Source organism: Ochotona curzoniae, unplaced genomic scaffold (assembly GCF_017591425.1).
Source record: "Ochotona curzoniae isolate NIBS_2020 unplaced genomic scaffold, NIBS_Ocur_1.0 scaffold_4506, whole genome shotgun sequence".
NCBI classification, from domain to species: domain Eukaryota; kingdom Metazoa; phylum Chordata; class Mammalia; order Lagomorpha; family Ochotonidae; genus Ochotona; species Ochotona curzoniae.
Genome location: NW_024467119.1, coordinates 37,881,527 through 37,898,936, shown reverse-complemented (window position 1 = coordinate 37,898,936; position 17,410 = coordinate 37,881,527). Strand labels below are relative to the sequence as shown.

The following is a 17,410-nucleotide window of genomic DNA, read 5'->3' as shown; positions in this document are numbered from 1 at the left end:
AGAGAAACCTGGAGGTTAAGACAGCCATCCAGATTAGGGACAGTACATTCTAAGAAGGTACATCAAAAAGCTCATGGACAAAAAAACTGAAATCACAGTATGAGTTCATTTCAGCTCACAAGTTTTTTGAAAGCCTGGCATTGTAGTTCAATGGTTAAATCCTTACCTTGCAAGCACAGAGTCCCACATGGGTGCCAGTTCACATCCTGGCTGCTCCATTTCCATCCAGCTCCCTGCTTATGGCATGGGAAAACAAAGAGGATGGCCCAAAACCTTGGGGCCCTGCAACCCACAAAGGAGACCTGGAAGAGGCTCCTGGCTCCTGGCTTTGGATCTGCTCAGCCCCTGCTGTTGCAGCCATTTGAGGACTGAACCAGCAGATCTTTCTGTCTCTACTTCTTTCCATAAATCTAATCTACCTTTCCAATACAAATGACTAAATCTTTTTTAAAAACTGATTTTTGAAATCAGTACATGGTCTTTTCATTAAACATTTTCCACACACTAAAAAACAATGTTTTTGCACTAAAATCAAAATCATATTTTCACTTTCTCATAAATGTTTAAAAGACTTTCTTATGTAATCAGAAGTTAAATTTTACCATGGTTTAGGTGAGAGGGTACGGGAGGGAAAGGCCTTGGGTACAATCTCTGTAGTGTGTACTTAGGAAAGAGCCACGAAAAGACTACAGCACAGAGAGCAGAGTAGCCTGGGTGGCTGAGTTTTTAAAAAAAAAAACAAAACAAAACAATCCAGGACCCATAGCATTCAGAGTTTAAAAGGAAAACATCAGCTGTTCAAAAACTTCAAGCAAATCCCAACTCCAGAGACTCTGTCTTAAGTTCTTTGCCAAGTTCCTCCCTTTTATTCCAAAGTCCCTCCGCGCCCCGCCTCCCCCCGCCTCACCCCCGCCAACACACCAGTTAGAATGGGGAAGTTTCTAGAACAAGCAGCCCTCCTTCTGCCCCGCCCCTGTAGCTCAGGTGGAGTTCCTTCAGGGGCTGTGTCCCACTCACCCCGCCCCCGGGCCCTCACGCGGCGTGTAGAAGGGAAAGCTGCAGTTGTCTGAGGGGGGAAAAAGGCCTGTGTGGGGCCCCTCATGGCTGCTCTGGGGCTCCTGACCAAGCCTCCCATTCCCTTGCCTTCCACAACTCCTAAATTGTAAGCCTCATTTACCGTGGCTACACAGTAATTACACTGGGATACCGTCCCCGGGCCAGGACATTCGGCCAGGGGTCTGTCAGACAGGCACGAGTGGGTCGAACGTTCGCTCAGCCCCGCGAAGCCTCGCCTCAGGCGCCGCCCCTCCACGGAGGGCGGGGCGGACGTCGCCCCTCGCCCCGCCCCGACGCACGCCCCACTCACCTCCCCGTCCCCGGCTGGGCCTCCCCGGATTCCCGCCTCGCGCCAACCCCAGCTGGAGGACATGGCGAACCAGGTAGATCCCGCCACGCGAGGGGCCCGGAGTCGAAGGCAGGGAGAGAATGAGGTGAAACCAGGCCGCTAGCCCCGGGCCGTGCGGGGCTGCGCCCGGGGCGGGATCCCGCTACCGGAGCGGGAACCTCGCACGGGAAGGAAAGGCAGGAAGTTTTGTTCTAGATCGTCTCTTTGTTAACTGTTCTCGGGGCTGCCGGAGCGGACTGGGGGAAGGGAGAACCCGGGAGTGGGGCCCGGACCAGGGCCGGTCTGTTTCCTTGTACGAAAGGCTTGCAGCAGCCATGGCTGTTTACGCCAAACTGCTTGCGCCGGGTAATGCCTCCGACGGAGCGGAGCTGCGGCCAGTCGGCGATATTAACCCCTGTGTCGCTGTGGTTCGTAATCGGTTGGGCTCATAACCAAGCCTGCACTGGAGCGGTGCGTTTTGTGAAGGCGATTAGGTCCTGAGACGTTCTGAGCCCAGATTTACCGACAGATGCATACTCTCAAGCTCTGCTGGAGGTTTCTTCCCCATTTCACAGACTTAGAGCGGGAGAGGTTGGCTGGGCTTGGTGGCCGCGAATAGCGAGTGGAGACTTTGACCCTCAGCTCTTCAGTGTGACAGATTCCTGAAATAGGCATTAGGTGCCAAAGGCAGAAATATGCAAATAATGAAAATAATCAGTCTAAAGTTGTTTTGGTGCTATGCAAACTTGATAGACATTTTCTAAAAATATATGTGACCTTGAAGTATTGGAATTTAAAAGACATGACGAACTCTAAAACTGTTCTCCAAACTTGGTAAATTAGCATGATTTTTTTGTTACCAAGTGTATAATCAGGAAGTGACAAGTTATAATTCTTATAATAATTCAGAGGTTGAAGTAGCACAGTTGCCCTAGGATTTACAGTTGGAGCTTTGTCTTGCTTAGATTTGCAAGTGAAAGGAAAAGATTAAGCAAGCATATAGCAAATATTTTTCAAAGGGATGAGGCATCAAATTTCAATTCTGGATTATTTATTCTTGTTACATTGTCTCAGTGTTGTAATTTTGATTTTCGGATGTATTTTTTGTAATTGGTTGTACATTGAAAGATTGCAGTGCAGTGTCAGTTCTTTGTATTATCAAACTTAATATTTATATTTTCACTTCCAAAGTGGTCATTCCCAGCCTCGCCTGTTTACCAGGCCATTCTGCTTTTCCTTAGCACTTTGTTCTACTGCTGCTGATAATTTCTTACTTTCAAATCCACACTGTGCCAAGGGCCATTAGTCATGTTCATTTTCATGCACTCATAATCTCTCGGTGTGCACAAAGGGGCTCCAAAAAGGTCATGGAAATTTGCATAGTCCTCTTGTTTCCGTTTTTCAGTTAGCTTTTTGAAAAGCAACTGCTCATGTTTTCATTTGTAAGTATGCTCTCCTCATCAATCAGTATCCAGTTTAAAAGTAACATGCTTCAAAACCCACAAATAGAGATAACACTGTTTGCCCTGCTTTTTGTAGCATTTTGTGCCTGTTTTCTTAAATTGTACTTTGCAATTACTGACTTTTAGGTCTGCTGGGAGCCTAGTGGTTTGCAGCCTGTATTCTGTGAACATATTTCAAAAGCATGTGTCATTTGTCCACCTTCCTCATACTGACTAATCTCTAACGGTGTATTTACATAAGCCGGTCTAATCAGAGTACTGTTTTATTTTGTAGTTAATGGTTTCTAATATGTTACTAATGAGATAATTAGACCTGTTTTTATACCATGTCTTCAAAATGCAGGCATATGGAATACTTACAGCTCACATCCAAGCTCACACAGACTTTTTTTTTTTTTTTTTTTTTAAGATTTATTTTTATTATTTTTTCATTGGAAAGGCGGATATACAGAGAGGAGAGACAGAGAGGAAGATCCTCCGTCCGATGATTCACTCCCCAAGTGAGCGCGACGGGCCGATACTATGCCGATCCGAAGCCAGGAGCCTCCTCCGGGTCTCCCACGCGGGTGCAGGGTCCCAAAGCCTTGGGCCGTCCTCGACCGCCTTCCCAGGCCACAGGCAGGGAGCTGGAAGGGAAGCGGGGCTGCCGGGATTAGAACCGGCGCCCACATGGGATCCCGGGCGTGCCAGGTGAGGACCTTAACCACTTGCGCCACCGCGCCGGGCCCAGACTGTTTTTCAAGTGTGGCAAGTAGCAACTCTTCTAGGTCATAGTTTTAAGGGATATGGTTTGATGTGTTGTCAAGTTTCCCTACACTGATATCCCCTGACCCCCTTTCCACTCTGGGACTTTGCATTTAACTGGTGAAATAAACAAAAAAGTTCTGTGGAGTATACATAAAGCACAGATTTTTTTTATACCCCAAAATGGATCTATTCAATCAGATTCTGTTAGAATTCTCCTCCTTCTTCTTTTTCCTTTTTATATGGAAGGCAGACAGATATAGAACTTCCATGCCCTGGTTCACTCCTCAAAACACCCACAATGGCCAGAACTGGGCCAGGCCAGAACCAAAACCGTGGAATTCATTCCAGTAACAGGGGCCAAAGAACTTGAGTTGTCACCTTCTGGCACACAGATCTTCATTAACAGGAAGCTCTACTGTTAGCAGAGATGAGGCTTGAACTCACGTACTCCAGTAGGAGATGTGGGTGTCCAGAGTGATTTCTAACCACTATGCAATTTCCTGCCTTCAACCAGTATTCTTTATCTCCCGGATCTTCTTAATTTATTTGAAATGCAGAGCAGCAGAGCCAGAGATCTTCCAGCACTGGTTCCCTCTCCGTATGCCCACAACAACCAGGGCTGTGTCAGCCCAAAATCAGGAACCCATCTGGGTCTCTTCTGTGCATGACAGGGACCCAGGTACTTGGGGCATCACCTGCTGCCTCCCAGGGTGCGCTTAAGCAGAAAACCAGATGTGAAGTAGAGTTGAGACTCAATCCCAGCTCCGCTACTGGATGCAGGCATTCCAAGCAGCAGCTCTCACCTGCCATTTCACAGCTCCCACTTCGTCAGTATGTATTCTTAAGCAGCTCTTAAGAATGCATTGTAGAGGCTCTCTATTTTATGAATATAATTTTAACCAAGAGGTGTTTCTTTGTGAACCTATGATATACTTTCTAACATTAACATTCCTCTATATCTAAATTGACCATTAAATAGCTTAGGAGGAGAAGCAATTTACCTTTTTTTTTTTCTTGTTTCAGGTTATTAAGTGCAAGGCTGCAGTTGCCTGGGAGGCCGGAAAACCTCTCTCCATAGAGGAAATAGAGGTCGCACCTCCAAAAGCTCATGAAGTACGAATTAAGGTAATGACTCAGCTGTGGCACTGGAAGAAAAGGGTTAAAATGAGGTCTCTGGGTAGATGAGCACACCTGAGGCCTGCAGAGGATAATTCCCATTGGACAATGTCAGGGGAAAGTGCTGAAAGTCATCCAGCCTTGGAATCGGCACTCTCTTCCTGTCGTCCTGGTTTTGCTCTTGGTCCAGGTAGCCATCCTTGTGAGTCACTGGATTGCTGCAACTGATCCTGTGCAGGCGACTTTCAGAACCTTCCCCACCCCTGTATTTTTTGTTTGTTTTGCTAATCTTGTAACTTTAACTTTTTTGGTGACACATCAGAAATAAATGCACAAATGTGTTCTGTTTTGCTGGTAGTACTTCAAATAAGATTTGAGAAAAGTTTGCTGGTTAGAGCAACAAGCAAGTGAGATCTACCTGATGGGAGAAGTTTTCAGTGAGCTGACTCCGCAGTGGAGGACAGGGTACAGGGGACCCTGCTTCTCTGCTGTGACAGACAGGCTGCCACTGGAGGGGGGCAGATGATGCAAGGCAGCCAGTCAGTAAGATCTTGGAAGTTGTAATGTTTATAAAACTTCATGTTTTCAGCTTTTTGCTCTGTGCTTATTTAGATATAAAATAAACACTTAAAGTTACTTTAACACTTGGGCTCTGACCAGGGAATAAAAGCATTGTAGCAGGAGAGGTAACAGTTTCGTCTTTCCATGATATTCTTCCTTTTATCCACTTTCCAGATATACCATGTCTGGAAGTGCTCATGCTCTTCGGCATCACACTTAGGAGGTAGCAAAACCCAAGGCCAAATGACTTTTGGGGGTCTTTTTTAAACCAGAGCCAGGATTCCAGAACCATCTGTTACTTTATATGGTATTCTTCATTCAGAACTTGGGCCGATTATCTTGTCGCCACTGAAGATAATATTTGTCCAGGATATAGTGAGGAGAGCAGTGCCTCTAGCCATCTTCCGTGGGAAACTGCTGATAGGTGGAAAAGCATGTCACTCTGTAAGTGGGGCTGTATGCCAAAAGCAGAGATGCATAAATATAAACTTACGGATTTATCTTCCTGCATTTTTTTGTGGTTTGGAAATATAGTAGTTGATAGCTAGAGAGATTGAAGTGATTATTGAAGTAAAATTTATATGTGCTTTCTCAGAAAGGAGTGAGTTCCACTAAATCCTCAGTTTTTTGCCCCGGATTCAGGTAGAGTTCTTATTTCAAAAACAGTACCAATGTAGACATCTCACTTCCCTGCAATCACAAGGGAGCTGGCAGAGAGATAGGTACAGCCTCTCTAGCACACAGGTGATGGTATCTCACCATGCCTGGAGGCACAGTACGCATTACATCCCCTCATATGCATTTTCTTTATAAACATGCACTGGAAAGGAGGATAAATGTGCCATATTTTGTTGCTCATAAATGTACCATGGCTTCTGTACATCACTGAAATAATACCACTAATTTGGATTGTTAGAATGCATATGCTGGAGCTAGCTCAATGACTCAACTGGCCAATCCTCTGTCTCTAAGTATGGCATCCCATACGGACGCCGGTTCGTGTCCCGGCTGATCTACTTCCCTTCCAGCTCCCTGCTTGTGGGCTGGGAAAGCAGTAGAGGATGGCCCAAAGCTTTGGGACCCTGTACATACCATGGGACACCAGGAAGATCTCGCTTCTGGCTTCAGATCAGTTTAGGAAGTGAACTAGCAGATAGAAAATGTTTGTCCCTGCTTCTCTATAAATCTGCATTTCCACTAAAAATCTATTCCTGATGATAGAAAGGTTAAAAGAAATGTCTTTAAGTCAGTGAAAAAAGGTAAATGCCTTTCGTCTGATCTCTGCCTCACTCGGAGTTGCATGTATATCCAGTAAATTATTATATTTGGATACTCTGCTAGATCATCGCCACTGGAGTTTGCCACACTGATGCCTATACCTTGAGTGGAGCTGATCCTGAGGGATGTTTTCCTGTGATTTTGGGACATGAAGGTGCTGGAATTGTGGAAAGTGTTGGTGAAGGAGTTACTAAGCTGAAAGCTGGTAAGGACAGAATTTGAATTATTTGTTTGATGATTGTGGCTGTGCACAACTTATGAACAGTTTATCACATAATAACCCTTGACTTGTTTCCCTCTTGCATGGGAAGCACAGATATTCGAGTAATTTTTGCCTTTTTAATTTTCACGCTAGCATTTGTCCATAACTGTTTAAATACGTTTCAAAAGTCAGTTTTGTTTTGTGTTGTTTTTTTTGGTAAGGCAGATATACATGGAAGAGGATCTTTCATCCATTGGTTCACTCCCCAAGTAGCTGCAATGGCCGGAGCTGAACCGATCCAAAGCCAGGAGCTTCTCTAGATCTCCCATAAGGGTACAAGGCCCCAAAGCTTTGGGCCACCCACCACTGCTTTCCCAGGCCACAAGCAAGGAACTGGATGGGAAGTGGAGCAGCTAGAATGCGATCCTGCACCACCCATATTGGATCCCAGTGGATGCATGGCGAGGATTAGCCGCTAGACTATTGCGCTGGGCCCTCAAAACCAGTTTTGACAAGTCAAGCAAGAATTTTTGGAAAAAAAATCAATGAGATGTTTTTTTTGTTTTATTTTCTTTTTAAAGCACACAACCTCCTTGTTCTCTAGTTACTGTTAAGAGTTTCATTTAAATAAAAATTCTGAATCCCATTTTCCCCCTGATCAGGCAGACATTCCCGAATGATGTGATGTTGGTGAGGCTGTAAAGAGCGGGGCTGTTGACTTTGTAAAGCTCTGTCAGGTGACAGGCCCGAGACGTCTCAGGGACTGATGTGTGCCCTTGCAAACACATGCTATCTTCAGGATCTTGTCTTCTCGTTCATTTCCCAGGTGATACCGTCATTCCACTTTACATCCCACAGTGTGGAGAGTGCAAATTTTGCCTTAATCCAAAAACGAATCTTTGCCAGAAAATACGGTTAGTGTCTTTTTAATTTCCTTCTTACCAGAGGTCATATTAGCAATGATAAGAAATTATATGACAGTCTATAACATGTAACTTGTTTGTTTTCTTTTTTTATTATAACATGTAAATTTTACATGCATTACTTCAGTTCTGTTAGAACGTTAGTTGATTGAGATGCGAGAGAGAGAGTTCCCACAACTGGTTCACTCCCTAAACGTTCTGAGTAGCTGGGGCTGGACTACGCTGAAGCAGAGAGTCAGGAACTGGGTACCTTTCTTGTAAACAGCTGGGACCCCACTCTGTGAACCATCCCAAGTGCTCATTACCAGAAAGCTGAAATTAGCATGCAGGTACCTGATGGAGGATGAAGATGCAGGACACATTTTAATGCATGCACCAAATGACTGCCCCTCATTTCACCTTTAAAGTGATGTCACCATTCCTGAAATTTCTTGTTTTCATAGGTGAGAAAAATTAAGATTCTGAAAATAAGGATTTGCCTGGGATTACCAGCTGTAAAGAGATAGCTGGGTCCAGTGTGATAGTACAGTGGCTAAATCCTCACCTTGCAACCACCGGAATCCCATATTGGCGCTGGTTCAGGTCCCAGCTGCTCCATTACCTACCCAGCTCCCTGCTTGTGGCATGGCCAGGGGAAGGGGGATGATGGAGGATGGCCCAAAACCTTGGGACTCTCCCCCTCATGGGAGACCTGAAAGAAGCCTCTGACTCCTGGCTTCAGATCAGCTCAGCTCTGGCCATAGCAGCCTCTTGGGGAGTGAACCAGCAGATGGAAAATCTTTTTCTCTGTTTCTTCTTGTCTGGATCTGACTTTCCATTAAAAATAAATCTTTAAAAGCAAATAAGAAACAGTAATAATTTTAAAAGATATAAAACAATTTTCAGGGCAGGTCTTCTTTTGACAAATTTTCCAGAGTCAGTAATGTTCATCTAAATTTTCCAGATTGTGTGGTATAGAAGGACATGCTTGTGAAATGAAAGGAAATCATTTTTATGATCCATTTTATTGCCCATTAAGTCCAACTAATTAAAATTTACCTCATAAGGTTAATACGTGGAGCGACTGTAAGAGATAAAATAATTCTGTGACACAGAGAAGATATTCTATTGTGTTTTCATAACAATGGGGTTTTTGGGAAGTCAAATTCAGGTGCAATCTAAGTGCTTATCAGTGGGAGTATGGCTAAAAAGTGGTATGTGTTTTATTTCTTTGGCAAGGTGGGACATAATACATTTAATAAACTATTTATGGCATACAGATCTTAATTGTACATGTTAATGAATATTTAAACATTCTTACTAATTAGAAGCCTCACCATATTTAGATAAGGAGCCCACCAACACTCCACAAAGTCCCTGTATCCTTTCCAAGTCAGTATCTACCTCTTTCAAAGGTGACTATACTTTACTTCAGTATAATATGTGATATAAATGTAGTCATGCAATTAGCTTCTCTTTTGTCATGTTTCTGCCCATTCTTGATGTCTGTAATACAGCCAAGTTGTTGCATACATTGATAGTTCATTTTTGTTGCTGTACCATGGTTAACATTCCAAGTGCCACTCTTCATTCTCCAGTTGAAAAACACTTAGGTTGCTCCCAGTCTGAGGCTATTATGATGACTGCAAAAGCAGTACATAGACCTTTTGATCGATGTATGCTGTACTTTCTCTTGGGTATTTTCCTGGAGTTGCTAAGTTACAGGAGCATTATCTGGAATTCTCCAGTGTGGTAGTAAACAGTATATACTCTCAGGCAGCATTGTTTGGCAGATCTGTTCTTGTGTTTGTTTTCTAATACTATTGACAAAATTAGTTTATATATTTGTAATGCAAAATTCCACTTATTAAGCCAGTTAATTTTAACAAACAGCCAAAAAATATGTATGATTGTTTTTTTCAGAGAGTTTCAAAGACGGTCTGAAAAAATTTTGTGTCACATAGGGTATGGTAATGATGATGAGCTTTTCTGTGATTGTAACTTTTGAGAGAAAGCAACTCATGTCACCTTTAATTGAAGAAATTTCTTGTCTGGAGTGAGCATTAGAACAGGAGATAAGGAGCTGGTTGAGATCCCCACATCCCACACGCGAGTGCCCGGGTTCTGTCCTGGCTCTGCTTCGGATTCCACCTGCCCTCCAGTGCACACCTGCGAGGCAGCATGGGATCCCTCCAGTACTTAGATCATTGCCACCCACTTGTGAGACCATATGGAGACCCTGGCTCCTAGCTTTGGCTTGGGCCAGTCTCAGTTAATGAGGGCCTCTGAGGCCTGAACCAGTGAACGAACGGTGCCTCTGCCTCTGTAGCTGCTGGTTTTGACTTTATCCCTTACAAAGTTACGTTTACCCACAGAGGTTTGTGATGGAATCTTATTTCAACTGATCTTAATGTTTTATCTCTACTTTAAAAGTTTGGTGTAAGTTCCAAAAGACTGTTGAATATTGGGAAAGATGGGTAAGCTTATATATCTCTTAGAAGTTTCCTTAAAAGGCCTTGGTTAAAGTGCTGAATTATTCATTAATACATTAAAACTGGGCTTTTGGTCTTATTGCATTTTTGTGAATATCTGTTGGTCATTATTTTTAAAACTGATTTCTTTTTGGTTTTTACGAAACCTAGTTCTACCCTACCATTTTCTTTTTTCATTTTCATAGAGTCACTCAAGGAAAAGGCTTAATGCCAGACGGCACTAGCAGATTTACTTGCAAAGGAAAGACAATCTTACATTACATGGGAACCAGCACATTTTCGGAATACACAGTTGTAGCTGATATCTCTGTGGCTAAAATAGACCCTTCAGCACCTTTGGATAAAGTCTGCCTTCTGGGTTGTGGCATTTCTACTGGGTATGGTGCTGCATTAAACACTGCCAAGGTAAGAGATTGGCATGGGGTTTAGTTTATACCTATGATTCAGTGCAGCAAAGGTTTGCTAGAATAGTGACATTGGCTAGAAACCTAGAGATTTGGACCTGGCATGGTAGCCTTGGGGGTAAAGTCCTTGCCTTACATATGCCAGGATCCCATATGGGCACCAATTTATGCTGGGCTACTCCACTTCCATCCAGCTCCCTGCTTGTAGCCTGGAAAAGCAGTGGAGGACAGCCCAAAGCCTTGGGACCCTGTTACTGTGTGAGAGACACAGAGGAGGTCCTGGCTCCTGGCTTTGGATTTGCTCAGCTCCATCTGTTACAGCCATTTGAGGAGTGAATCAGCAGATGAAACATCTTTCTTCTGTCTCACCTTCTTTTTGTAATCTGACTTTCTGATTAAAATAAATAAATCTTTTTTTAAAAATAAATTTTTTTAAAGCTTAAAAAAAAAAACCCTAGAGATCTACTTCATTCTGCAAGGATTATTTTATTGACTGTCTTTACATTTAGGTGGAGCCTGGCTCTACTTGTGCCGTCTTTGGCCTGGGAGGAGTTGGATTAGCAGCTATCATGGGCTGTAAAGTGGCTGGTGCATCCCGAATCATTGGTGTGGACATCAATAAAGATAAATTTGCAAGAGCCAAGGAGTTTGGAGCCACTGAATGTATTAACCCCCAAGACTTCAGTAAACCCATCCAGGAAGTGCTTGTTGAGATGACTGATGGAGGAGTAGACTATTCCTTTGAGTGTATTGGCAATGTGAAGATAATGGTGAGTGTGCTTGACTTCTTTCTTTCTTTCTTTCTTTCTTTTTTTTTTTTTTTGTGGGCTTGCATTTTTTTAATGCAATGTTTATTAAGTTAAAAAATTACTGTGTTTGCAAAGGAAAAATCTCATTTGATAACAATTGTTCCAATGAAAGAAGAGAAAAATTCAAGCTAATTTGGGATTAGGATACGCCATCTCAGGGAAAGATGAAAAAAAACCTGTCTCCACTTTCTGATACACCTAAATATATCCATCTCATGGTGTATTAAAAGGCAAAACAGTGCAGTTGTAGAGTACACTTTGAAGTTAGGTAACTCCACTTGCTAAGTAAATGGCTTGAGCAAACAGTTCACTTTTCCTTGAACTTCAGTTTCTTCATGTAGATGATGTCAACAGCAACAGCTAGTTGACACTGAATGGACACTGCACACATTAACGTTGTTGGAATGTCGAACTAGGATTTAGTGTGAAGAATAGAAAGCAAGTAAAAGCTTTAAGTTCTTTTAGTTTGTGTTGATATATGGTAATGTATTTGTTAAAAGATAATTGTTGAATAAAGTTAAATTTGAATATCTGATTACTGTTTTTTAAAAAATTGATTGCCATTATATAGAAACAAAAGCCATGTTCCCCCTGCCACCTCCTTCCTGACTCGAAGTTTTGGGGAGGAAAGGCATAGCATTCTCAAAAAATGCACTGACTTTTGTGTTCTGGTCATTTCTCTGTGCCTGCAGAGAGCAGCACTTGAAGCCTGCCATAAAGGCTGGGGTGTCAGCGTGGTGGTTGGAGTAGCTGGTGCCGGTGAAGAAATTGCCACTCGCCCGTTCCAGCTGGTAACAGGTCGTACCTGGAAAGGCACCGCCTTTGGAGGTAACTCCGTGGATGAGATGGATTTTTTTTCTTGACAGTTCATTGGCAGATTTTTTTATCCCCGGCCATTTTTCTTGCAGCAAGGATTTTCATGGACAGACTTCTCATCCTAAATTGTTACAGCAATGATATTGTAATAGAAGAGTTTGAAAGGAGGTATTTATTCCTGGGACTGGTAGGTGCTCAGCTTCTTCTGAAGCCCCTGGCCAGTTGTTAACACAGCCTTTAAAATAGAAACAAAAACACCAGAGGCAGGGTTAAACCCTCACCTGTGGCGTTGGTATCTCATGAGTGCCAGTTCAGGCCCCAGCTTCTTCACTTGTCATCCAGCTCACTACTCACGTGACTGGAGAAGCAGCAGAAAATGGCTCAAATGCTTGAGCCCTATTATCGACATGGGATACTCAAGCGGAGTTCCTGGCTCCTGGTTTCCTCTCTCCTTCTCTCTCCTTTTCTCTTACTTAGTCTGCCTTTTTAAATAAGTAATCTCTCTCTGTGTGTCTCTTTTAATGTATTAATGAGGAAGTAATTGGAGGGTAGAGCAGAGGGAGAAGCTGGTTCAGGGTTAGCAAGCAGTGTCAGTCACACTATTGTTCATACTGTAAAACTTAAATAGGTTGCCCCTCTTTTTCTCAGTAATTTTTTCAGAAATTGCAATGATCCCTAGGTGTGAGCATATATGAATATTTCTGGTTTCAGCAGCAACCAAGACTGTGTCTGAAAATACTAAGCTAGACAAAAGCTTTCAACAAAATTCAGCAGCTTCCAGAAAGATCATTTTTTCCTTAGGATCCTAAGCAGTACTTGGGTATTTAGGCCTAACTACAAGCAGAGTGCTGGAAACAATTTTCCCAGTGGTTGTACAGAAAAGACCTCAAACCATGTTTGTACAGCCCCGCTGTTGGAAACGAGTGACAATTGAAGTTTTTGCAGACTTTTTTTTTTAAATTTTTTAATTTATTTATAGGAAAGTCAGATATACAGAGAGAAGGAGAGACAGAGGAAGATCCTCCGTCTGATGATTCACTCCCCAAGTGAGCGCAATGGCCGATGCTATGCCAGTCCGAAGCCAGGATCCAGAAACTTTGTCCGGGTATCCCACACGGGTGCAGGGTCCCCAGGCTTTGGGCCATCCTCAACTGCTTTCCCAGGCCACAAGCAGGGAGCTGGATGGGAAGTGGAGCTGCCAGGATTAGAACCGGTGCCCATACGGGACCCCAGCACATGGCGCGTTTAAGGCGAGGACTTTAGCTGCTAGGCCACACCGCCAAGCCCTTTTGCAGACTTTTTAATAATACAGTTAAACCTCATCATTCTCTTGGAGAAGAAAACTCATACGAGGTTTGAATGGTCCACGTGTATAAGGTGCCAAAATACTGTAATAAGTTCCTCCAGCCCGTGCTATTGCCAGCTTTTTTGGAAGGCTAGAAAAAGATTGGGAACATTTGCTTAAATGAGTCTGACTGGTTTTCCTTCCTTTTTAAGATTTATTTTTATTGGAAAGGCAGATATACAGAGAGGAGAGACAGAGAGGAAGATCTTCCATCCGATGATTCACTCCCCACGTGAGCACAACAGCCGATGCTATGCCAATCCGAAGCCAGGAGCCTCTTCCGGGTCTCCCACGCGGGTGCAGGGTCCCAAAGCCTTGGGCCGTCCTTGACTGCCCTGCCAGGCCACAGGCAGGGAGCTAGATGGGAAACGGGGCTTCTGGGATTAGAACCGGTGCCCATATGGGATCCCGGGCGTGCAAGGCAACGTCCTTAACCACTTGCTCCATCGCGCCGGGCCCTTCCTTCTTTATCGTACAGATTTTGCCTTAGAAAACATCACTCTAACCTGTTTTGCTTACCAGAACCTAGATTATGTCACAGCTTTATACCTTAGAAAACATAGCAACACAAGCATGATAGTGCCATTAGAAAGACTGCAGGGGGACTGAGTCAGGGGTCCTATAATAATCTGTAATCAAAACTTGATCCATGGCCATACCACCCTGAACGCGCCCAATCTCATCTGATCTCGGAAGCTAAGCAGGGTTGGGCCTGGTTAGTACTTGGATAGGAGAAGAAAACTTGATCCTCACATATTCTAGCTGAGAAATTGACTGGACATTTGGGTCTCAGTACTTCTGAGGTCTTCCCCAAAGGTGTAAATAGAAGTTTTATTTAAGAGAAAAAAAAAAATCCCCACAGTCTGTAGGGAAAAAAGTAACCAGCAAAGGATGTAAGAAAGAAGATCAGAACAAGCCTCAAAGAAAGTTTGAAACATCGAGAATCCATAAAAGATTGGAAAATTTCTTTGTTGGTCTGTTGATTCATTCAATACAAATAAAAATTGAAGCATCTAATATTACTAAAGATCTTACTGAGCTAAAGTTTTTTTATTAATTTTTTTTTCGTGATACATTGCTTAGGCTCAGGGATTTTCCTTGCAGCCTCCTCACTCTCCCCTCACCCCCCACTGTCTTCCCCTGTATTAGTACAGTGGTATAGTCCGAACAACAGTCAGAGGTCCATCATTCTACTTAAATGCATCGTGACATTGTATATCTAGCCAATGGTAAAATTCCAGCATTCTATTGTAAAGATAACATTTAACAGTTTCAGTGGGAGTCCATCTTTATTCAGAAGTAGAGCTACTTATTGCAGTGTATCTTTACTTCACAGTATACTTGCCTCCATTGTACAGTTCCTCCAGATAAATATATGTATATATGTGCTTACCTATATATCTTTTGACCTTGTCTTTTGCATAAAGGTAACCTTATATCGGAGAGAATATACGATATTTGTTCTTTTGAGATTGACTTATTTTACTGAGCATGATGGTCTCTGGTTGGGACAATTTTGTTTCAAACAATAGAATTTCATTCCTTTTAATGACTGAGTAGTTTTCCGTAGAGTAGAGGTACCACAGTTTCTTTATCCACTCCTTTTTTGACAGGCATCTGGATTGTTTCCATGACTTCACTATTACAGCTTGTGTTGCTATAAATATAGGATTACAGGTCACTGTCTTATATGGAGACTTCATCTCCTATGGATATATTCCCAAAAATCAGATAGCTGAGTTATGCGGTAGATCAATTTTCGGTTGTCTGAGCATTCCCCATACTGACTTCCATATCTAACAGAAGATTAATAAGCCAGTTTGTTGCTAAGACTCCAAGTTCTATCCTAGGTAACTTAAAAGTTCCAGCTGGCCAGAACCTTAAATAAATTATATTAAATTTTGACGTAGAAAAATAAGAATACTCAGACATTGTATCTCTTTTGAAATGGAATTCTTCCTGAATTCCATACAAATTTTGGAATTTTAGTTTTTAAGGTGTAAGCTTCATTCTCTTCAGTGTCTTTTTCCACACACTAAGTAGTGAGTACACTAAAATCTGTTGAACAAATAATGACTATAAATGAATGCCTTCTTTTTTTTTTAGGATGGAAGAGTGTGGAAAGTGTCCCAAAGTTGGTGTCTGACTATATGTCCAAGAAGATAAAAGTTGATGAATTTGTCACTGACACTCTGTCATTTGACCAAATTAACAAAGCCTTTGAACTGATGCATTCGGGGAAGAGGTAAACACTAATGCACTCTGTATTCTGGAATGTAATAAGGATTTGGGGCTTGTTGGGGAGCGAGTGCCAAAAATAACCATTTTAGTCATCTCAGAAGATAAAGGCAGCATTTAAAAATGCATTTATCACCTTCTTCCCTTACAGCATTCGAACTGTTGTAAAGTTTTAAATGCCCGTGGAGAGTGTGCCCATCCTGGACCCAAGTCGTATGTGCTGGCTCACCGTGACGTGCAGGAGGAAGTCCTTCCAAGCTCTCAGCCTCTTAGACCTTCACTCACTACCCTAGGGAATAGTGTTGGCCACATAAGTCAGAAATCCATTTTCTGAGATGTCCTTCACTTGGTCAGTCGCTGGCTTTTTTAACAAAATAAAAGTGATCACTGCAGCATTGTGCGAGTTGTCATCTATGTTGTATGCTCTGTTCATTCTCAGTTTCCCCTACCCACTGTCTGCCTTTTGTAAAGGCAAGGTGAAAACACAGGGCTGAAGAAAGACATGAGCCGTTCCTGCTGCCGGTCTCTTGAACAGCCTCTGTGGTTTTCAGGGTCCCCAGGCCCTTTCACTGAAGAACAGATTTTAGCAGTTATCTTTGGAAAATTTCATCAGCATCCAAGTCTGCTTCTGTAAGAGTACCTTTTTTGCAGGGGTGAGGGCTAGAGATGTCTGAACCACAGAGTGACAAAGACAGATTTTCCATCTGCTGATTCAATACCCACATGGCTACAGTGGCCAGGGCTGTGCCATTCCACAGCCAGAAGCTTCACCTAGGTCTCCCACGTGGGTGACAGCAGCCCAAGCACTTGGACTATCTTCTGCTGCTTAACTGGTTATGTTAGCAGGGTGCTGGATGGGAAGTGAACTCCTGAATTTCAACTGGCATTAGATTTTGGCATTTATCATTTCCACACATTCTTAACTTTACTGTATAAATCCCCAAGCCCTCCAGTCTCACATTGCTTTATAGGTTTTAAAGCTTGTACTACCCCCCTCCATAGAAATTCTCTCATCATTGCACATCAGTTTTAGCAGAGTGGGCAGTTCTGTGGACTACCATATTTACCTGCCTCCCAGTTGATGGCACAGCAGCATTTCCTGAGCTGTCACTGTGTACCATTGCATGGAACATTTTGTGCATTGTGCCCAGCAGGTTGTAAAATAAAAATAAACACATTTAACCTTACCAGACAGGGCCACAGGGCTGTTCAGTGTGCTTGTAAATTCCATGAAATTGTGCTTCATTGTGACATTAGTTTAAATTTCCCTCAATTGCTAGTTACATTTTTGATTCTAATGATCATTGTATTTTTTTAGTGCAAATAGGAATTTTATTGGTAGTAAGGGAATAGATGTATATCCATGTACCAGTGTGACTGCTCCATGAAAACATCCAACAAATGAGTGAATGACAGAATTGTTTATAAACTGGAGAGAAGAAAAAACGAAAATGATACTTTATAATTGGAAGCTGTCATTACCCACCTATGGGGAGTGGGAAGGGTCCATCTGTGACCACGTTCTGATGGGACAGCACATAGGAGAGCAGTGTGTTCCATGGGGCCCCTTACTGGGCTATTTCTCCTGTTTCTTTAATTTTTAGGAGTTCTTTATCCTGGATATCAATCCTTTAAGAGTTTTTATTTTAGTCA

General features: G+C 42.8%; 1 protein-coding gene across 1 annotated transcript; it reads left to right on the top strand.

The window, feature by feature from the left end:
* The first annotated feature begins 1,369 nt into the window (after nt 1-1,369).
* ADH5 (alcohol dehydrogenase 5 (class III), chi polypeptide) lies at nt 1,370-16,147 on the top strand. The gene is made up of 9 exons (XM_040966951.1): nt 1,370-1,439; nt 4,618-4,719; nt 6,613-6,754; nt 7,578-7,665; nt 10,331-10,550; nt 11,059-11,319; nt 12,051-12,186; nt 15,626-15,764; nt 15,909-16,147. The coding sequence occupies exons 1-9, from the start codon at nt 1,428-1,430 to the stop codon at nt 15,931-15,933; spliced, it is 1,125 nt and encodes a 374-aa protein (XP_040822885.1). The 5' UTR covers nt 1,370-1,427; the 3' UTR covers nt 15,934-16,147.
* Nucleotides 16,148-17,410: the final 1,263 nt, after the last annotated feature.

Bases quoted from the DNA above. Each gene is read 5' to 3' on its own strand.
- ADH5 (XM_040966951.1), top strand. The intron at 4,720-6,612 runs GTAATGACTCAG...ATACTCTGCTAG, and splicing joins CTCATGAAGTACGAATTAAG to ATCATCGCCACTGGAGTTTG. The intron at 6,755-7,577 runs GTAAGGACAGAA...TTCATTTCCCAG, and splicing joins AGTTACTAAGCTGAAAGCTG to GTGATACCGTCATTCCACTT.